Source organism: Chaetomium strumarium (genome assembly GCF_033439665.1).
Source record: "Chaetomium strumarium strain CBS 333.67 chromosome Unknown B0T15scaffold_4, whole genome shotgun sequence".
NCBI lineage: Eukaryota > Fungi > Ascomycota > Sordariomycetes > Sordariales > Chaetomiaceae > Chaetomium > Chaetomium strumarium.
This window is the reverse complement of record NW_026944432.1, coordinates 1,328,215-1,348,194: the sequence shown is the minus strand read 5'-3', so window position 1 is coordinate 1,348,194 and position 19,980 is coordinate 1,328,215. Positions and strand designations below refer to the sequence as shown.

The following is a 19,980-nucleotide window of genomic DNA, read 5'->3' as shown; positions in this document are numbered from 1 at the left end:
CCCCCTGTCTGTCAATCCCATCCACTGACGTCGAAAGAGACAACCAAATAAGCAAGCAGCACACAAAGTATCCAACCACCACGCGTGGCCATTGCAACATGTCTGGATCCAAGCGCGATTGGAATGGAAATGCAAAGCGGCGAGATGGCCCGAAACCAGCCCCAAAACAGGTTGTGAGAAATGCGTACACGCCCATATTTGAACAGCTGCGCAACGAGCTTGACGAGCATCACGATCGCAGAGAACGCATCGTCAAGGCGTCGCGGGATATTACGGCCCTGAGTAAGAAGATGTGAGAATACATGGCAATCTGGGAGCGCTGCTCTAGGGCTGAGGCTAACGGTCCTCAGCATCTTCTCATTGCAACGGTATGAACCCCCTGTTCTCATGACACAAGCGCTCATGGCTCACCATTGGGTCAGCGTACGAAAAATTGAGAGTCAGCTCCCGGCCAACATCCAGGCGGAGGTCGACTCTCGACTGGCCGAGATCTCGAAGCTGCTTGCTACTCTCGCACCCGAGATACAGGGCATCAACCGCTACCGCTATTCGCGAAATCTAATGTGTCTCGAGGAGCTCGTCGAGGCTCTCACCTTTGGGCACTACCTGAAGACCCAGACCCTCATCAGCCACGCAGAACTCTGTCCGATCGTCGAGGACCTGAGCCGGAAAGGAGCAGTCCCCCAGGAGGACGAGGTCATGGGTGATGCCGGTGACACGGCGGAAAGCGTCGCGGAGGCAGCAGAGGCACCCACTACAGAGGAAGTACCCATCATTTCCCTCACCGACGATGACTACCTCTATGGCGTCTTTGATCTCACGGGTGAGATGATGCGCTTCGCCACCACGTCCACCGCGCTCAGCGGTAGCATGGCCAGCGGTCAGGGGGCCGGGAGCGAGGATGATGAGTCTCGCACTATCGTCCAAGACATGCACGAACTTGGAACCTTCTTTGAGATGCTGCCTGTTGGACCTGAAGGCCGGTTCCAGTGGTACAAGAAGCTCCAGGTCACCCGCCAGTCGGTTCAGAAAGTTGAGAAGCTTGGCTATGATCGGATCGTTCGTGGAACTGAGCGCCCGAACGGCTGGATCCCCGACTTGAGCGCTGGGGATCAGGGCCAGGGTGATGAGTTGGAGTGACTTCAAGTTGTTGTTCATCCAAACTCACATCGGGGGCGGAGGGTTAGGGGGGAAGGAGGAAGCCACTGAACTTCCATGTCTGGTCCCAGATTTGCTCAGTTATGTCACAGGTGATCTGAGTTGACAGGTTCGCACGTGGGCAGTTTACTGGCAAGGAGCCATTACTAAGTTACCTGTGAGGAATAGGTTCTCTGTTGGTCTGTTGGTCTGGCAAGAGGCAAGTACTGCAGTGAGAGATGCGGATGCGATTCACTCGGTCCGACCGATAAGACTTCTTGCAGCATCGGTCCTGGAGGGGATATGGCCTTTCCTCAACATACCTTATGTAAATACTAGGTAAGCTAAGGTCGAGGGAAGGCTATGGGCGTGAAACATGTGGGGCATCGGGCGACCCCTTGAAAAAGCCACTGGCATTGCCTTAGGCACGAACTGATGCGGGGCAATCGCTCAGTATTAAACACCAAAATCTTTTCTTACCCCGCCATCCCCGAGCCAGCTATTCACTGCCAAACAAGTTCAACCTCACACTTCTTCAGACCTCAGGACCAAATATCTCAAAATGGGCTTCACCGATCTCCTCACCGATGCCGGCCTTGCCGGTAGGTCTCCCCGGAAGATGCATTCGTCGCAATGTCTGCTAACGGTTGGACAGTGCTCAACAACTGGCTCCTCACCCGCTCCTACATCACTGGGTATGCACTTCCTCAACAGTCTTGCGACACCTTTTCCGTTGCCTTTCCATGATGATCCCCATGGTCCGTGTTGCTGAGCGGCCTCAAGACCCGCAAATGATTACACACCCAGCACTATGTGCACCTCTGAACCACACCTCCCGGCAGGCTGTCGTTTGCATTGTTTCCAGGAATCGTTTGAATCGGCCCATCTGAGCTGACGCTTGCTACCCTTCACATAGCTACTCGGCCTCGCAGGCTGATGTCGTCGTCTTCAAGGCCCTGAGCTCCGCCCCGGACGCCGCCAAGTACCCCAACGCGGCTCGCTGGTACAAGCACATCGCCTCGTACGAGGACGAGTTTGCCACCCTGCCCGGCGATGCCAGCAAGCCCTACACTGTCTACGGGCCCGATGTCGCCGAGGTGACCATCAACCCGGCCAAAGCGCCCGAGAAGGCCGAGGAGGAGGACGATGAGGATGTCGATCTCTTCGGCAGCGACGAGGAGGAGGATGCCGAGGCTGTCCGCGTCCGCGAGGAGCGCCTGGCCGCCTACCGCAAGAAGAAGGAGGCCAAGCCCAAGACCATTGCCAAGTCGGTCGTCACGCTCGATATCAAGCCTTGGGGTATGTACTTCCGTGTTTTTCTTTTTTCTTGGTTTTATCAATCTTCTTTTCTCCGTTATCTCGGAGCAATGCGGGAGCTAACATGGTCTTTCCCCCTACGCAGACGACGAAACCGACATGGTTGGGCTGGAGGCCGCTGTCCGCGGCATCGAGAAGGACGGTCTGGTCTGGGGTGCTTCCAAGCTCGTCCCTGTCGGCTTCGGTATCAAGAAGCTGCAGATCAACTTGGTTGTTGAGGACGAGAAGATCTCGATCGACGAACTCAGCGAGGAGATCCAGGAGTTTGAAGAATACGTCCAGTCTACCGATGTCGCTGCCATGCAGAAGCTCTAAGTTGTGGATGTATGGGACGTGATGTCTAGATACAAATCACAACGAGAAATGATGCGGCCAAGCATAACAACGGCATGCTCTCCCATTGGGTGGATTATACTTTCCCGAGGGATGTCAACGTATGGCTGCTGTGGACCATCGCGGCCTTGAAGACCTGTGTGCGATACCACACAGACTTTGAATGCATGGGTGGAGGACATCTCCTGCCCTAGTCTAAGGGCTGTCTCGGTCTTCGCGGAAGCCTACGGGCCATACTGCTGCATCAACTGCCGGCTTAGGTAGGTAGGAGGGAATATTGGGCCGGATATTACACCCTTTCCCATTTTCAAGGTATTTACCTACACGGGTATAAGCATCCAACTTCTTCCTGCGTTACCGCCCCATGAACACAGTTGGAGTAATGCATGTCAGAAAATATAACCGAGCAACCACAGCCAACTGCAAATGTAACAAGCTCCCCACAGATGTATAACATCTCCCAGACACCGGGCTTATCTACGGTACGTAGGTGTCATGCCTGCTCGCCTGCCCCTTTCTCCTGCCGCTCCTGCCATCGTTGCCGCGACGCATGTAGCACATCTCATCCATCACTGTCCATTCCGGACCTTCGTCCCTGTATCTCGTCACGGTCGTCACTCATATGCACTCTCCTCCAATCACAGCCTAACTCCCCAAACCCCGCGTCCGGCGCTCACACCCAACCACTCGCCGTAGTCAGTACTCGCCAGATGTGGGACCCACCCTAGGTTCCCCACCTCGTACTCGCACTGCCAGCTCGCCACCGGACTTCTGGCGTTGTCACCCGCCGGCGCACCATTGGGCGCCTGGTTATTGTTGATCAGATCCCAAATCAGGACCTGGCAGTCGTCGGCGCCCGACGCGAGCGTGCCTCGCCGCAGGGGCGACCACTCGACGCAGTTAACGGCGCCGCCGTGGCCACGCAGTTCCAAGAGGGCCTGGCCGGGCTGGCGGACGTCAAGGATCCTGATTACGTTCGAATCCTGGGCGAACGTGGCGAGGAGGTGGTGGTCATGCGGCGAGGTTGCCAGTCGGAGAAGGGGCGGCGGATGGGTTAGAGTTTGCTGAGCGAGGGTCGGGCTCATGCGGCCGCCGTTGGAGTCTGATTTATATGGTTAGAGAACGCATTCACGGTAAGGCTGTGTTGTCGGGGACGGAAATACCTCGCTCTTCTTTACCCGTAGGCTCGTATATGATGGTGCTGTGTTCCAAGCTGCGGAGGTCAAACATACGGACGCTGCCGTCCTGCCCGCAGCTCACAAACACATCGACGCTTTGTGCGCAGAACCGCACGTCGTACACCTCCTTGTCATGGGCAATCAGCTGGGTCTTCGCGGTCAGGGACGGAATATCCCAAATGGTACACGTCGTGTCTATACTGGAAGTTATGATCAAACTCGGGTTGACCGTGTTCCAATCCAGGGAGGTCAGTGGCGCGGTGTGGTCTGGCGTCTTGGAATTGGACAAGAGCGCTAGTGGTGTGAGTTTCGTTATGGGTATGTTTTGGCCGTTTCTTGATGTTATGGACGACGACCCGGGGGTGGCCGGATGGGTATCAGACGGAAGCGACCAGAGCCGGAGATGGTCGCCAGAGGTGGCGAGCAGGTCTGTGGACTGCTTTTGTGACGACGGTGGCTCCCACAGCAAGCGTGTCACCGGATACGCATGGGTAGCTTCTGCGATCCTTGTAAAGTCCATAGACCACTTGGACCCGCCAGGCACGTAGACCTCTGACGGTGTCGTGGAGAGCTGGGCATCGAGGATTTGTATCTAGGGAGCATTCCTCTGTCAGTATGCTCACCCTAAGCCGGAGGCAGCACCGGGGTACTCACATAGTTGTGCCCATCTTCCAAGTAGCTGCCGATCGCAAGCTTGCCGGCACTGTTGCCCTGAGGCGCCCATTTGCACCAGTCAAAGGCATACAGTGCCCAAGGGGCCATGTAGTTACTGGTTCGTGGCCGAATGTCTGCCACCTCGTAGCCAGGCGTCCCGGGCAACCCATCCGAAAGACTCGAGTCGGCACGCGGCCGGATATCGGCGAGCCCCAGGGGTGTATTGGATATGTTCCGTTGCGTGCTCGACGGATTGTACTTCATGTCCGTGGGAGACGTGAAGGGAGACGAGTTGCCCGTGCCGCCAGGCGTCGTCGGCGTATACGGTACATAACTCGATCCGCCACCCTCGTAGGGAGTGGATGGGCTCGAACGCGAGTAGTTGTGGGATATACTAAGCGAATTCGGCTTGCTTGATCCCTGATGTTGATTCGAATGGTATTCGGGCTGCTGCTGTTGCATCCCTGGCAGCGTTGGCGCTGTGTTGGACGAAACTGCGGGCGGTCGGGCACTCATTCCGCCCGGTTGCAGCACATTGGGCACGTTCCCGCCAGACTGGTAGCTGGGCAAAGATGGCACATTGGGAGACACCTGCTCGAGCTTGATGTGCGGGGCGCCGACGCTCGAGTAGTCGCGGGGCGACATCTGTTGGCTGTGGTGGGTCATGCTCGCCGGCATGTGCAGCTCGTCATGCTGCGAGGAGAACATCCCTGTCCGCCGCGGCGGCTGGTATTGTTGTTGTGGTTGATTCATCGGGGTTGATCTGCGCGTCTGGCGGGAGAGGCGAAGTGGAAGGGCATCCGGGATCTGGATTTGGGTAGGACTGCGACAGGGGATGGGGGAAGGAGGTCGTGCGGTTCCGGGGCGGATGCGCGTCGACGGCGCCCGTTGCCCGTCTTGAATAACCGGCGCGGCGGTGCGAAGAAGCAATCGCCGGTTCCAGCCGCAGGTTGGCAGGCTGATGGGCGCAAAAAGCCCAGGAGCAGCAAGTCGGCTTTTGCGTGAAGTGGTGTGGGGGAGTCTGTCTGGGCAGCAATGACAGCGGCAAGAGCTGGGCGAAGGTGCTTGTGGCTGCGGGGATGAAACGATGGCGCAGGATTGGCTGCCTTCCAAGTTGTGTTCGCATTTTATAGGAGTGCACTGCCCAACGGTTAGACAATTCGCACCTGACAGCCGGTCACGGTCCGCACTCAGTTGGCAAACCGAATTCGATCACTGGTCGAGCATAGACACAGTTAATAACGATGTATCATAGATAGCAGTCCTTGAACACAGCACCGCGCCACTGCAAGAAGGGACTAAGGAATATACACCTGATTACTTTTAGCCCATTGCCGCTAGGCGGGAAGGTTTGTTGGATGAGAACACTATATCCGGCGGGCTACCCCAACTGATTATTAGGGTATCGTGCTACGATTTCCAACTCCCGCGATCGTCTCTCTAGAGTAGAAAGGTAGGTATTCTCGCCCCACCTTCTCCGTTGTACCCAACCCCAACCCGACGACTTGACGGACGCATCACATGGTTCACATGGTTAGTAGATCTCTAACTCTTCACGGAACATGGCTCATCACGATCTGAAGCGCGCAGAATAACGGATCTAGGTTATGCGTGCGCTCCATTTCATCTGCGAATCAAGTCTCTGCATTGATCGTCGAAGAGCACTGGGCATCATTTCATATATTCATCCCCAATTCCCCGACGGTCCCGACCCGACCCAACATCTCCCTCCTTATCGGGTAGACGCGCTCAAGGATTCTTTGATTTTCATCAACATTCCACGGCAACATGAAGCAGAATGACTTGCCATCTCTTCTCTTGCTCCCCTTCCCTCCTGATCCTCTGACCCGCGCTTCACTCAGTGCCGCCTACCAGCCATCGCTGACGGCTGCCCTTGAGCGGGTGAAGCGTCCGACGGGTGCGGCCAAACTCGTCGTTGCGGTGGCTTGCCCGGTTTTACATGGCCAATATCTCCGTTCCAAAACACTCTCATGGCCTGAAGCCCAGGCTCTGGTGGCAGGCCTCTACGGCATCATCTCGGTCGTGTGCGCTCAGCTGTCGATCGGCACCGAGATGAGTGGCGGGCCCGGCTCTGTTGACACAACAGTCATTCTCATCGACCATGAACGCAACAAGCGTTATACAGACGACTTCCGCCCGGCCATTGAGCCCAACAACACCGTCGTCGTGGATTTGGCCACATTTGCTTCTGCCTACTTTCCCTGGAACTGCGTCTTTCAAGTTAGGAGCGAGCTCGGACTCCAGGTGTACCAGATGTATCTCAAGTTTGCCGAGGGAAAACAAACGCTCCGGCAAGATCAGCTCATCCCGGTGGAGGGTGGCTTAACCATGAATGTCAAGGGCGACCCCTCGGCAACGCCGGCGCAGACTTCCACCTACCCGGTAGTCTGCCTAGGCGGAACATTTGATTATCTACACCCAGGACACAAGCTTCTACTCACAGCCGGTGCTCTCTTGCTCCAAGTTCCTCGGAGAGGTGATCCTGCTCCGCCATGCCAATACATCATCGGGATCACCGGCGACGAGATGTTGCGGAACAAAATGTTTGCCGAGTACGTCCAGCCGTGGGAGGAACGGGCAAGAAATGTCATAACCTTCTTGGCGCAACTTCTTGAGCTCTCAAACCGAGGTTGGAAGGACGGCGCCCAGCCGCAGATTGAGGAGAAAGCTGGCGATTTCAGAGCAACCTTCCGCGACGGTACGGTCCGAGTTGAGTGCGTACGGATCCAAGACGCCTTCGGGCCAACCATAACTGTCGAAGCAATCGGGGCGCTGGTTGTCTCTGGCGAGACAAGGTCAGGGGGCGAGGCAGTCAACGAGAAGCGGGCCGAACGCGGATGGCGGACACTCGACGTTTTCGAGGTTGATGTGCTTGATTCTGAGGAGATCTCGGACGAGGCCACCAAGACGGAGAACTTTACCTCCAAGATCAGCAGTACCGCCATCAGGCAGCAGAAGGCGCAGGCAACGGCGACAACGAAGATATGAATAACGAACAGGCCTTAGAGGCTACACATGTGATATCTCGTAATGAACTAACCGGTGCTGCTCTGCTCGCATCGCTCAAAACCTGGTAGATACCATGTAAGCTGTCTATTAGCTCTATAACATCCGGAGGACAGCAGACACCTAATCATTGTTTCTCGCGGTGCTTTTAGCAGTGCCAACTCGTGTAATTGCTGTTCCCTTTCGTTCAGATGATCGACAAGTTTATAATAAGGGATTCCTGACTCATTAACACAAATCCAACAACACAAGGCTTGCACTTTCGCGGGAAGGTTCCTACTAGTACCTTACTGGACTCGACGAGAGTTAGGTGGGCTCAAAAGTTGTCTTCGATGTGCACACAAAACCCGTAAGAGCAGCAAACTGAAACTCCTCAAGTCCTGCCTAAGACCGACGTCGTGACTTCTTCCCAATACCCAACGACAGCAATGTTGCTGCCAGACACAATGAACGCCCTCCTCAAAGCGCCGCTTAAGTCCACCTCCGTCCGCGGCAACGGCCCCATTGCCCTGCCCAAACCAGCCAGGCGATCGGCGCGTTGGGCCGCACTGCCAGCACTAACATTACCGGCACCGTCGAATTTCAATATCAGGGCTTTGTGGTCCCGGGATCTGAAAAGGCGAGGTCTGCGGTGTCTTTCTACCAGTCGCTGTCTGACTGAGGCGGGTTGGACTCGAATCCTTTCCGCCTGATGCCCCGCGGCCTCGACAGAATGTGCCTGGCGGATTCAGTGTCTTCGGGTTCGGGAACGATGGACACGGGGCCACAGAATGAAGATGAGCCTATGAGGACTGGATGAAGTTGATAAAGTTGCAGGGAAGCTGGCGTATCTGACTCAACGGCTTGTGAAGTAGATCATCAGATGTCGCTGAAGGAAGTGCTACGTGATAGGTATCATATGAACTTCCTTGAGAGATCTATCCTCGGTTTCAGTGACTCTTGCGAAAATATATGTAAATATATATATAGTTATATATAAAACTATAACGTACATGATAAGCGAGTGACCCAGACAAGCGAATGACCCACTCTCCACTACCCTACAAACATTATCCTCAATTACAAAACAACAAAACTATCAACCAACTACAATTACATCAGAAACGGGTGAATCAGATACTTCTGCAACCTCCTGGCAAGTGCGGGCATTATGACCAGGCTTGCCGCATACACCACAGCACCGAACCTTCGTACGACCCCCACCAGCACCACTACCATCCAGCTGTGTTTCTTGCATTGCCTCCCCACCTATAGCCCCCTGGCTTACCACCTCCTGTGCCTCCTGCACAGTAAGTGATCCTCCAAGCCGCACACGTGTTTTTTTTGGCTCTCCGGCGCTTGCTTAGCGCCTCGTTAGCCTTGCGGAGCGAAGACACCTCTGCCTGAAGGAGGGCCACCTGGTGCATTATAGCCATCGTACCCTTGGTAAGCTGGTCCACAGCAGCCAACATTGAAGTCAGGGAGCTATTTTGATGGTTGGCAATGCGAGTCTTGATAAGCGTTGACTGTGACTCGGCTTCTCGAGGGTTGTATGGTGTCTGGAAGACCCAAGATTGTGCAGTGCCCGGCCGTGAGGTTGGGGGTGTTGGTGTACGAAGCTTAATATCTAGCTTCGAAAGCACCCTCTCTGGATCGTATGGCACAAGGCCAGCCCCTGCAAAACCGCCCTGTATATTCCTCTTGGTGATAGAGGCAAAGAAGGCCGTGCGAAAGGCATAAAGAAACTCGAGCTTGCTTATATGGTTGATATACGCGCGCACGAAGTCCTCGATCTGGCGACCGTACGCCTGCTTCAACGGCCCAAAGCAGCCAACATCAAGTGGCTGGAGGAGGTAGGAGGAATGTAGAGGCATGCAGAGCGTGATAATGTTGTTCTGCTGGCAGTAGAGCTCGAACTCGGTCGAGTGGTGGCTTTCGTGGCCATCGAGGATCAACAACCGGTATTTGCCCTTTGTCCGAGGCGCTGTATGGTAGTCGAAGTGCTTGATCCAATCAAGGCCTACTACGTTGGTAGTCCAGCCGTTCTCGGTGGTTGCGATACGCCAGTCGGCCGGGAGGTTGCACTCGGTGTACCAGTTGACGAGGTGGTATTGCACGGCCAAGATGATGAACGGAGGGATAGCCCAGCCGAGAGCATTGACTCCCTGGATCACTATTGCCCACTCGCGATTGCCAGGCTAGGCCAGCTTAGCCTTGCTCCGGCCATCTGAGGTCGTAACAACCATACCCGTAAAGATAATGCCCATCATAAACCCGGTCTCGTCAAAGTTATAGACATCGTCATCCACAATACCATACTTGGCCTTAGTGTTCTGCACAAGCCTAAACCACTCGCGAATAACGTCTGGATCTTCGCATCTAGCCCTCTGGTAGTCGTATCTACGTGTATATCGCGTACGGAGCTCTGGCCGGCGTTTGACGAAGTTATAAGCCCAGCGTTTGCCAACAGGGGGCGCGTCGCGTTCGCGCAGTAGTTGGTTGGCCATATCTTCCACACCACACAACCTGGGCGGGAATGCACGTGCAGATAGCTCATTGACATATTGAACTATCGCCTTCTCTTCTAGATCTGTGAGCTTGCGCGAGTTGGCTGGAAGATCGTATCGTGCAGGCTTGCCGGCGCGTCGGCGCCCCAGGGTCCTACGGTCAACCCCATAGATCTTAGCTGCGGCTCGTTCGCTTAGATTCTTGTCGTTTTGAAGAGCTTGGAGAGCCAAGATTATCTGGCCTTCTTTTGAAGTAGAGGGCATTTTGGATGGTAGAGGAAATTTTGTTGAGTGCAAAGATGTCGCGTCGTGTAGGAAGTGGGTCATTCGCTTGTCTGGGTCACTCGCTTATCATGTACGTTATATATATGTATAACAGATTTGCGTTTTCAAATATGTCTCCCAGACAAGTCCAGACTTTGTCAGTTTATAAGTGTCCGGAGGTACTCTTCTCCTGCTGTACCAGCTTCGGTTGGACCTGCCCAAATGCCAATTACTATATTCACAGGTACAAGTACCTAACTTAGGTAACATTAATAATGGAAAGCATAGCCGCATCGAGCCACGCTCGAACCACGCTGCCACGGAGCACGGCCCCCTATCCTAGTCGGCGCTAAGCTGAGCTAACGTTACACCCGGGGATGTCTCGCTTAATTCGCCTTGCAATCCTTCTCGGTCTCGCATGCATTGTGCGCCATTTTTTGGGGTGTGGCACAAGCGAATCGCAATGTTCCGTAGTGTACATGCACGATTTGCCGGAATCGAGGTTCCAGGGGCGTGGGCGGGGGCAAGATACATACACAGTAGTGTAGGTAAGGTAGGTAGCACAATCGGGTCAAGGCCTGCTCAACCGCCGGCGGCCAAGGTTAGGTGCGATCGCGTAGAATGGAAGGATGCAGACATAGCCGCTGGATTGGATTGATGACCCATCGCCAACCGAGCACACTGTAGTAGAAAATCTAAGGGTATCCCCGTGTATATCGTGAGCCTTTTTGTGGGAATCCGGCCTCGTCTCAAGTGCAGTTATGGTATATCCCCCGAGCAGCTTTGCTGCCATTGAAGCCTCTTCTCCGAGTTGAATTGACCTCCCATACCATGGCCTGTATTAAACGCAGAAGTAGAAAACGCAAGGGAAAAAACGCCGATGTCTGGCTCCGCATGCTCGCGCACCGAGGGTACCTGCTCAGTTGTGCGAGATAGTCCACTTCGTTTGCACCCTGATGCCATTCGCATCTTGCTTGTAGTGTTGTTCTTGATCCGTCAGCGCCACCTCCGAGCCGCTGTCCCTGTCCCTGTCGCCATGCGTATGGCCCCGGTCCAGCTCCGGCGTCGTAGCGGCGGCGACAGCCGACTGGTAGTGAACCTCCTGGTTGGCGGCGTAGATGCCCTCGAGCGGGATCTGAGTGTCGACGTTGCTTGGGTTCCTGAGCTTGCTGAAGGCACTGCCGTGGGTACCATTTTCGGATGAGTGATAGCCCAGCTTGGAGGCGCCTCGGCGAGTAGATGCGACACACCGTGACCAGAGCGTACCCAGCATGGGCAAGCTGACACACAAGATGCCCAGGTTCGGCTCCGTGGCGGACCAGAAGTCGGCCCAGACCATGGTCCCCGTGAGGTTTGTCAGGTCGAGCTGCGTCAGTGTGACGATCCGGATGATCGCGATGACGCTGACACTGTGGAGGGGATTAGTTTCGAAACCGTAAGGGCGAGTGCCTTCTGCGCCGGTACTTACAGAAGACCGATCAGGAAGACGCCCGTCAGACCGAGTTTGGCCGGAGTCGCCATCTTGAGCGACCAGACGGTTGGAAGAGGAAGAGTCAGGATCATAACGTCGCTGATGATGTTGAAAGCGCCAATGGCAATGAAGGAGGCTATCTGATTGCCGCAGGTGCCGTCAACTGTCGGATCGTAGGTTCTCCGGAAGGGGCGGCAGATCAGGAAGACCTGGAGGAGGTTGCCGACGCTCCAGGTTCCCACGAAGCCCAGCGCGAGCTTGGTGTACAGGCGCATCCTGTCGTTCACAAAGACGCGCAGGTAGAACACCAATACACTGAACTTGATGGTGCTGATCGCCGTCGAGTAGATGAGCTCATAGGCGACGAGGAACTTGAGGATGGTGAACAGGTTAGGCATTGTCTCGGTCACGGGAAAGCCGATGCCCATTGGCGACCCTTGACCCAGACGTTAGCTGTTGCTCTGGCAGCCGGACGAGGACAACCACACTCACACAGCCCTTGGATAATCAGCATGCCGAGCCCCTGAGGCAGAGCGAACAGAATGAGGTAGTCATCCCACCAGAGTCCGGCGCCGGACATGAACCGAGCCACGAGCCGCAGAGCCACAACCAGCACGGTCAAGCCGGCCAGGACGCTGTTGATGATGAGGTGCGTCCGTACGACGGGCAGTACCGGAAACTCGACGTAGTCGAACATGATGCCACGCCTGTGTTGCTGCTTGGGGGCCGTGCCAATCGGGTCCAGCCGCTGTTGCTCATACGGCCGGAAAGGGAAGATGGGCAGCACGGAGACGAAGGATCTGGCGAGTCGGCAGGGAGTCGAGACTATGTACGGATAGGGTCGTACCTATACGCGGTGGCGGCAGTGGAATACGGAGACGGCAATTATAAGAGCGGCGACAAGGGCACGGGATGTGGGCAGGTAGGGCGTTGCAAGTTGCAACATGTTCATCGGCAGAGTTATGCCACAGCGGTGATGCTGGGCGTGAGCCCTGCTTGCGACCCGGCTGTGATGTTGCGCTGATGAGGTTCAGGGGCTGGTTGGGCAAAGGAAGCTGTGCCGCTGTGCTGCCATGGTATTGGTATACGCAAATATGTGGGAAATGCCCTTCGTCCTCCGGAGTATAGCAGTGACGACCCCGGGTAATAAGAGAGAAGAAGACCCGCCAGGCTGGAAACGACAGAACAAGAAAGCAAAACCGGAGATCATCACAAGATCGCTTGCAGAAAAGCCGTTTAACCAAGGGGGACGAGTGCCGGAAACCCAGTGCCCCCCTGATACCGGGATCAGCCCGGCCCAGAGGGCACCTGCGAATACGTAAGGCCCTCCAAACCTGCGCTCCAGTAGGTTCCACCGCACTGTTGAGGCGGTTGTGAGCTTGCTCGGGCTCCGGGCGACCCTCGGGAATAGAACACACTAGCATACCGCTAATGTGCAAACAATGGGTGTGGCGTATGTATAAGTCAGGCTAGAGGTGAGAAAATCGAGCTTGACGGCGGGTGCAATTGGCACCATTAACCACCAAGGTCAGAGGAAAAAGCAAGCAAGTCGAGACAAACTTGGGGGCAAACTTGTCTTCGGACCACCAGAAGCAATCTTTGGAAACGATAACAACCCCCCCAGTCCGAGTGCTACACTGCACACAGTTGGTACCTGGCTGGCTCGACTGGGTACCTACCCAGGTAAGGTACTCTAGCTTTGTGCTTTCTTGTTCCTGGCGTCTATCGGCAAGACTGTGAGGAGGGCATCCGAAAAGTATTTTGCGCATTGTAGAGATCCATATCTGCACACTGCACACTGCACTCTGCACTCTGCACACTGCACACTGCACACTGCACACCGCACTACATACACAGCAGAGTGAGCAGGTGAGATTTTCATTTTCGGATGACTGCATTTGCAACGGTTTCTTCCCAATGGTCGGCCAAGCTGTACGGCCGAGCGGAGCGAGTCCCATTATGCAGCCGTTTGTGGGCCTGGCATTGTGGGGTAGGATTTCTGCGCGGGTCGGGACTAGCAAGGGTTGATGAACCGTTAGCCCGTGACACTCGAGCCGGGGGAAATCACCAAGCTTGAACATGGCACCGACATGGCGGTGACCCCTGGCCCACATCCAGGGTGTGGGTCCTTTGTTTCGATAAAAGTGTAATTTGGTCGATAGCAGCAAACTTGCAACTGCCTGACATGTTTGTTTCCTCGGAAGTTGTGACTCGCTGTGTGGGTATGAAAATGCTTCCGGACCAGTCTCTACCTCTGGTAGCACCTGCCTTTGTCACTTGTTGTCTCACGGTCTCACCAAAAGGCACGCACTAACCGGACCATTGATTATTGGCCAGACAATCGTTGACTCGGGCCGCTTGTGTTCTGGATCTCGTGCCTGAGATTGCCCCACCACACCCCGCGCTTCTTGCCAGCTCGAACGTCGGTGTTCCCGGCACTCTCTACTCCCCGACTTTTTATCTTTCTTCCCTTTCCCCTGGAACGCAGCACTACAACAAAGCCCAATCAACTTGAAGATCTGTAATTTAAGGGGCTTTGACACAGTTCTGCTGATGCTCTTATTCTTAAATCGAGCTTATCTTGGCGAAGACATACACAAACGCCTACAAGTGCCGGTCGCCAAGTGGATGTGGTTCGCGCTTGATCGCCACAATGCACCCGGTCCCTGGAGCTGGAGTTCTTATTATTGCTCGGTCACGGTATGGACAGTGCTGTTGGGTGGAGTGATGGCACCACAAGCAGACGCCGCACGTCTAACCTAACCCTTCTCGGAGTATCTCACCGCCAACGGAAAGGGGTTGAGGCCCTGAGGGGGGCATCTCTCATTGCCAGCAGATATCAACATGCAGGGAAGGTGCAAAATAAATATGGAAGGCCCTGCTGTCTCGCAAGAATAACACAAATTTCCTCTTACCGTGTGAAACGAGCCCTGGTTGGACTGTTGCCTTTTCCTCTCAAGCCACACACCCCCAAACCGACCAGCCAGTTCGTACGGTTGTTGATCGGCAGTTGTTACCTGACCCTGTTGTACTGCTCTTGTGTTCCGTTTCGACCGCCGGCAGCATGGCTCCTGCTAATGCCCTTGACGAGCCGTTCGACTACATTGTCGTCGGCGGCGGCACGGCGGGCTTGGTCGTCGCCAACCGCCTCTCGGAGGACAGCAATGTTCGTGTGCTCGTCGTCGAAGCGGGCGGCGACCGCACCGCCGACCCCTTCGTCCTGACCCCCGGCCTGGTCGCGGGCTTGTATGGCAAGGAGGAATACGACTGGAACTTCCAATCGACGCCACAGGTCAGTTTCCCTCTGGGAACCATCACTGGCTGCACGCTGGTGGCTCACACGTAGCATAGGCGACCTTGAACAACCGGGTCATCAACCAGGCCCGAGGTAAGATGCTTGGTGGCAGCTCGGCACTCAACTTCATGATGTTGCTCTACCCGTCCAAGGGCAACATCGATTCCTGGGCGGCTCTGGGCAATCCCAGCTGGAACTACGACGCCTTGGCTCCGTATTTGCGCAAGTTTGCTACCGTTCACACGCCGCCCCAGTCTGCTCGGGACTTGCTTGGGTTGACTTACCTCAACGAGACCCTAGTCAAGGGCGAGGGGCCCATTCACGTCTCGTTCAGCGAGGGTTATAGTGTGACAAATAAGACGTGGCTACAAACCTTTGCCGACCTCGGGCTCGAAGTGTCGGGCGACCCGCGCGACGGCAGCGCGCTGGGTGCCTTCCAGAGCCAGGCGAGCATCGACCCGGTCACGCACACCAGGAGCTACGCCGCTAGCGGGTACTACACCCCTGAAGTTGCCAAACGGCCGAATCTCGTGGTCCTGACCGAGACCCTTGTGAACAAGATCCTGTTTGATAGGACAGGCGGAGAGGATGCTGTGGCCACCGGCGTCGAGATCATCTCCAAGGACGGCCAGAAGCGACAGGTTTCGGCCAACGTCGAGGTCATCCTCGCGGCCGGCGCGCTGCAGACGCCCCAGATCCTCGAGCTCTCGGGTGTGGGCAGCCGGGAGGTGCTAGAGAAGCACGGCATCCCCGTGACCGTAGAGAACCCAAACGTGGGCGAACACATGCAGGACCACCCCATCGTGGTCCAGAGCTTTGAAGTCGCCGACGGCGTGCCTTCGGGCGACGTGCTGCGGGATTCCAATGTCGTGCAGGCCCTGGTCGGCATGTACCAGACGACGGGCGGCGACGGGCCAATGGGCCAGAGCCTGATCAGTGTAGCTTACGCACCTCTCGTCGACGGCTCGGGCATCGTCTCGGATGAGGCCAAGAAGCAGCTGTTCGCGCAGCACGAGTCGAAGCTCATCACCCCAGAAGCCCAAGTCGTCCGCAACCTTATCGAGTCACCCAAGGAGGCGGCCTTCGAGTACCTCCTCTTCCCAAGCCAGGTCCTCATCCCCGAGCGGCCAACCAGCATGGCGCATTACATCACGCCCGCTCTCCCCGAGAACTACATCACGATCATGACCATCATCAACCAGCCGTTCTCTCGCGGCAACGTGCACATCACCAGCGCGGATGTCAAGGCGGCGCCCCAGTGGGATCCGAAGTATAACGACAACCCGCTCGACTTCGAGCTTCTCGCTCGTGCCGTGCAGTTTGTGGAGCGGATCGTCGACCCCTCCACTCCCTTCGGTGGGATTCTGAAGCAGGGCGGCAAGCGCCTGCCGGAGCTCAAGGCGGATAACCTCGATGCCGCGAAGGAGATCGTACGGCAGAGGCAGATCTCGGTCTTCCACGTCTCGGGCAGCTGCGCGATGCGGCCCAGGGACCAGGGCGGTGTGGTGGATGAGCGGTTGAGGGTCTATGGCACCAAGAGGCTGCGGGTCGTGGATGCCAGTGTCTTCCCGCTGGAGCCGGTTGGAAACATCCAGAGTGTGGTGTATGCTGTGGCGGAGAGGGCGGCGGATCTGATCAAGGAGGATCGAGCTGCGGCGAAGGCATGAGCAGCGGACGCAACGAGGACATGATAGATGAGAAACGATGGACTTGGTCGCTGCTTATACTAAACAGCGAGTTTGCACAGCTACTACTACCTGGTTTGTCAGAGAGATGAAATGAATCTTCAGTATTGGCTCGAATGGACCTTACTTGACGCAGTGTGACATGACTAGGTTAAGTGTGCATCATGATGTTGGGCTCGTACTGGCCTGTGATAGAGCAGATCTCAGTTGTGAGGACCAGAACTTGCGAGTGTCACAAAACTGTTCTCTTACGACACGTCCTTAAGACCAATCCTATAGCAAATAAATGCATGTTCAATCCTCTGTGGCGCAATTGGTTAGCGCGTCTGACTGTTAATCAGGAGGTTGGAAGTTCGAGCCTTCCCGGAGGAGTTTCTTTTTTCCGTCTTCGTCCTTTCGGTTTTTCCCACCCGCTTCATTATTAACGTTTTAACTGTGCTCTCTTCTCCTTCTCTCTCGACAGGGGCTGATACTCAATAAGCAGTGACCTCTTTCCCCCTTACCCCTACTATAGTTTATTTCTCCATTGTTGGAACCCTAGCACCAAGCAGCTTCTCGGCGTTTCCGTATGCAATGGCATTCAGTTGCTCTTCGTCAACGAGACCACTCTTTTCCAGCTCCCGAATCCATGCTAGTCCAGCCTCATTGGTCTGGAATGGATAGTCGACGCTGTACAGGATATGATCAAGCCTGGTGTTGGCCAGAATGCAGCGCAGAGGATCAAGACTCCACCCGCCGCTCGTGGTGATCCAGATGTTCTCATCATAGACAGTTCGAAAATCGCGTTGGAACTCGGCTCACCGCCTACTTAGCGCCTAGATCCTCTGCAGCATAAACGGAATCGTCTCCCCCATGTGTCCGATGATGATCTTGAGCCACGATGCCTATCGAACAAGCCGGACGCGAACAGCCGCAGGACGTGCAGCCCAGTCTCGGTATGCCACCCCATGCCGCTCGATGCCATGCTCTCGGCGGCGGCACGGCTAGAGTTGCTCTCGTAGCGTGGCAGCATGTCGCCACTGGGCCAGGTCGGATACAGATACACGGGCACATCAAGCTCCTCGGCAGCCGCCCACCAGACATCATACCGGGCTCCGTCGTAGAAGGTTCCGCCGCAGTGGTTGTCCACCAGCGCACCCACGAAGCCCAGCTCCCTGACGGCCCGGCGAAGTTTGGCAGCTGCTTCGTCAGGGTCGTGCATGGGCGCCACGGCGAACCCGGTGAAGCGACCTGTTCCTTGAGCTTGTCCTTGCCTACTGGACCGGGTCTGCTCGGCTTTGATGGCAGCAGCGAGCTGGTCGTTTGCTGCGCGGCAGGCTGTGGCGTCGTGCTCGCCAAGTCCGGGAGCGTGACTGATGACTTGCAGCGTGACGGAGCCGGCGTCCATGTCATGCCGGCGGAGCTCGCCGAGGTCGGTTGACTTGGCCAGCACGTTGTCTACATGTTTGAGCTGCTCTGAGTAGCTTTCTCGGAGGGTGTCGGGGACAGCCGAGGAGAAGGAATGCTCTTCGAGCGTGATCAGTGGTCGGGGCGTCATGATGGGTTATCTTGCTGGTTGCGAGCTTCTTATATATTCCGGGTTGGGCTTCCCAATTTTTTGTCGCTCTCCATCCGGACTGCCCCGGATTCAGTCCGAGTGCTCAGTCCATTTCGTTAAAGCGCTGCCTGCCGGGCGTCAACGACGCTGTGCGATCGATCATCGATGACGCTCTTGCCAGCTGGGGAGGTGAGGGTTAGGGTCATCCTTTCGATGATCAACCGGACTTCATGTTCAGTTCTCAACCCAGCCTGTGATGCACGTGACCATGCCAAGAACCCAATGCCTTCGGATCCTCGACCTCCAACGGTGCCAATCTTCAGTTCCCGTCCCGTAGAGCACCCTCCGGTCGATTCCAGTCTGCTCTCCCAGCCAATGCCCGCAACCATGGTCGGCTCTTCGATTTTGTCGCAGACCGTGCGGTCGGCCACCAAGTCGCTTACCTCGTCGATGCGCGCTCTCTCCCTTTCGGCCCAGCCAACAATCCTACCCAGGGTGCAGACTCGGTACTTCTCGCAGACTATCATCTCTCCTACCAGGACAACGGCGGCACTTAAGGGTGCTATTTCCCCGTCGGTCCAGACCGGTGTAGCGGTATTCCAAAAGCAGCAGACCAGGGGAATGAAGGTGCGCAGCGCTATTAAGAAGCGGTGCGAGCATTGCAAAGTACGATGAAGACGCAACCTTGCTATTTTGGCTGTCTTGAAGATTCGGAGCCGATGGGCTGATCCGAGGCTTCGCTGTAGGTTGTCCGGCGGAAAGCGAACAAGCGGCACAACGGCTATCTCTACGTCATATGCCCGGCGAACCCGAGACATAAGCAGCGTCAAGGGTGAACGGCAGCGGCCTTGGGACGGAACATCAACATCTGATACCAGACCGGCGTGGCTCCTGTAACATAAGCACATTAGGGGTATAGACTGGGCCGGGATTGGAGTTGGAAACCTTGTCGGAGAACTCCAGTTGTTCAGCCATGTCGCATCATAACGCTTCGCCAAACCAGAAGCTGCATGCAAGAAATCGGGGCTACGAGCTAGGCACGAGCGCGGATGGCACCGCAGACGACAGTGTACAAACGTGGTTAGGTCGGGACAGTTGATTTTGCCCTTCTTTTACAGACCGTTAATATACCTCTCCATGCTCTCCCATTCGGTCTTGCCTGTCGACAGGAGGTATCGGGTGTGGTCCTTTTCAAGGCGTTAGCACCGATGCCGTTCAGGTAACCTGGAAGGGCGGCGGAACTGACAATATCTGTGACCCCGCGATGCCTCTCGAACTCGTCCCGCGCAAACCTCCGTGTCTCGGCGCGAGTCCTGGCGTCAGCGATTTGGCGTGTACTTCGAAGGATCGACCGGTAGAGGGCGAGAGCCCGTGCCCGCTGAATGAACTGGGTATCGCGAGTCAACAAGGGTAACGCGGCGTTGAGTATTGCCCTGCCCGGCAGACGGGAGGACTTAGACTTACATGTTCCAAGCTCAGTGTTGTGCCAGGTCGAGCTTGCCTGCCTGTCGCATACGTGCGAACACTCCGCCACACGGGGACCGCCAGAGCGCGCATCAATTACAGGTCAACGAGGACAGTAACGTTATACAATGA

The 19,980-nt window shown here is 55.9% G+C and overlaps 10 protein-coding genes and 1 non-coding gene across 11 annotated transcripts; 6 read left to right on the top strand and 5 right to left on the bottom strand.

The window, feature by feature from the left end:
* Positions 1-98: 98 nt before the first annotated feature.
* On the top strand, positions 99-1,140 carry B0T15DRAFT_396960 (Translin family-domain-containing protein; the record flags this gene model as incomplete). The annotated part of the gene is made up of 3 exons (XM_062864872.1): positions 99-292; positions 351-368; positions 423-1,140. The coding sequence occupies 3 exons, from the start codon at positions 99-101 to the stop codon at positions 1,138-1,140; spliced, it is 930 nt and encodes a 309-aa protein (XP_062721205.1).
* A 559-nt stretch (positions 1,141-1,699) lies between these two features.
* B0T15DRAFT_396872 (uncharacterized protein) lies at positions 1,700-2,769 on the top strand (the record flags this gene model as incomplete). The annotated part of the gene is made up of 4 exons (XM_062864862.1): positions 1,700-1,739; positions 1,793-1,832; positions 2,054-2,436; positions 2,540-2,769. 4 exons carry the CDS (start codon positions 1,700-1,702, stop codon positions 2,767-2,769), a joined length of 693 nt encoding a protein of 230 aa, XP_062721204.1.
* Positions 2,770-3,048: 279 nt separating this feature from the next.
* On the bottom strand, positions 3,049-5,539 carry B0T15DRAFT_196723 (WD40-repeat-containing domain protein). The gene is made up of 3 exons (XM_062862521.1): positions 4,620-5,539; positions 3,951-4,557; positions 3,049-3,889 (listed from the first exon to the last, which is right to left on the bottom strand). The coding sequence occupies exons 1-3, from the start codon at positions 5,370-5,372 to the stop codon at positions 3,426-3,428; spliced, it is 1,824 nt and encodes a 607-aa protein (XP_062721203.1). The 5' UTR covers positions 5,373-5,539; the 3' UTR covers positions 3,049-3,425.
* Positions 5,540-5,942: 403 nt separating this feature from the next.
* Positions 5,943-7,900, top strand: B0T15DRAFT_196689 (uncharacterized protein). The gene has a single exon (XM_062862519.1). The coding sequence runs from the start codon at positions 6,408-6,410 to the stop codon at positions 7,626-7,628; it is 1,221 nt and encodes a 406-aa protein (XP_062721202.1). The 5' UTR covers positions 5,943-6,407; the 3' UTR covers positions 7,629-7,900.
* Positions 7,901-11,315: 3,415 nt separating this feature from the next.
* B0T15DRAFT_493589 (uncharacterized protein) lies at positions 11,316-12,564 on the bottom strand (the record flags this gene model as incomplete). Its single annotated transcript, XM_062866956.1, has 3 exons — positions 11,316-11,805; positions 11,865-12,303; positions 12,360-12,564. The coding sequence occupies 3 exons, from the start codon at positions 12,562-12,564 to the stop codon at positions 11,316-11,318; spliced, it is 1,134 nt and encodes a 377-aa protein (XP_062721201.1).
* B0T15DRAFT_196563 (uncharacterized protein) lies at positions 12,459-13,575 on the bottom strand. Its single transcript, XM_062862517.1, has one exon. The coding sequence runs from the start codon at positions 13,289-13,291 to the stop codon at positions 12,623-12,625; it is 669 nt and encodes a 222-aa protein (XP_062721200.1). The 5' UTR covers positions 13,292-13,575; the 3' UTR covers positions 12,459-12,622.
* A 1,206-nt stretch (positions 13,576-14,781) lies between these two features.
* Positions 14,782-16,856, top strand: B0T15DRAFT_196546 (uncharacterized protein). The gene is made up of 2 exons (XM_062862516.1): positions 14,782-15,159; positions 15,219-16,856. Exons 1-2 carry the CDS (start codon positions 14,932-14,934, stop codon positions 16,827-16,829), a joined length of 1,839 nt encoding a protein of 612 aa, XP_062721199.1. The 5' UTR covers positions 14,782-14,931; the 3' UTR covers positions 16,830-16,856.
* Positions 16,857-17,145: 289 nt separating this feature from the next.
* B0T15DRAFT_t146 lies at positions 17,146-17,219 on the top strand. The gene has a single exon. It is a non-coding gene; the product is annotated as a tRNA-Asn (tRNA).
* A 6-nt stretch (positions 17,220-17,225) lies between these two features.
* B0T15DRAFT_532214 (uncharacterized protein) lies at positions 17,226-18,654 on the bottom strand. Its single transcript, XM_062869301.1, has one exon. It carries the CDS (start codon positions 18,382-18,384, stop codon positions 17,656-17,658), a length of 729 nt encoding a protein of 242 aa, XP_062721198.1. The 5' UTR covers positions 18,385-18,654; the 3' UTR covers positions 17,226-17,655.
* Positions 18,655-18,771: 117 nt separating this feature from the next.
* Positions 18,772-19,220, top strand: B0T15DRAFT_493586 (ribosomal protein L36-domain-containing protein; the record flags this gene model as incomplete). The annotated part of the gene is made up of 2 exons (XM_062866955.1): positions 18,772-19,050; positions 19,131-19,220. 2 exons carry the CDS (start codon positions 18,772-18,774, stop codon positions 19,218-19,220), a joined length of 369 nt encoding a protein of 122 aa, XP_062721197.1.
* A 276-nt stretch (positions 19,221-19,496) lies between these two features.
* Positions 19,497-19,941, bottom strand: B0T15DRAFT_493585 (complex 1 protein-domain-containing protein; the record flags this gene model as incomplete). The annotated part of the gene is made up of 3 exons (XM_062866954.1): positions 19,497-19,571; positions 19,631-19,771; positions 19,849-19,941. 3 exons carry the CDS (start codon positions 19,939-19,941, stop codon positions 19,497-19,499), a joined length of 309 nt encoding a protein of 102 aa, XP_062721196.1.
* Between the last annotated feature and the right edge of the window lie 39 nt (positions 19,942-19,980).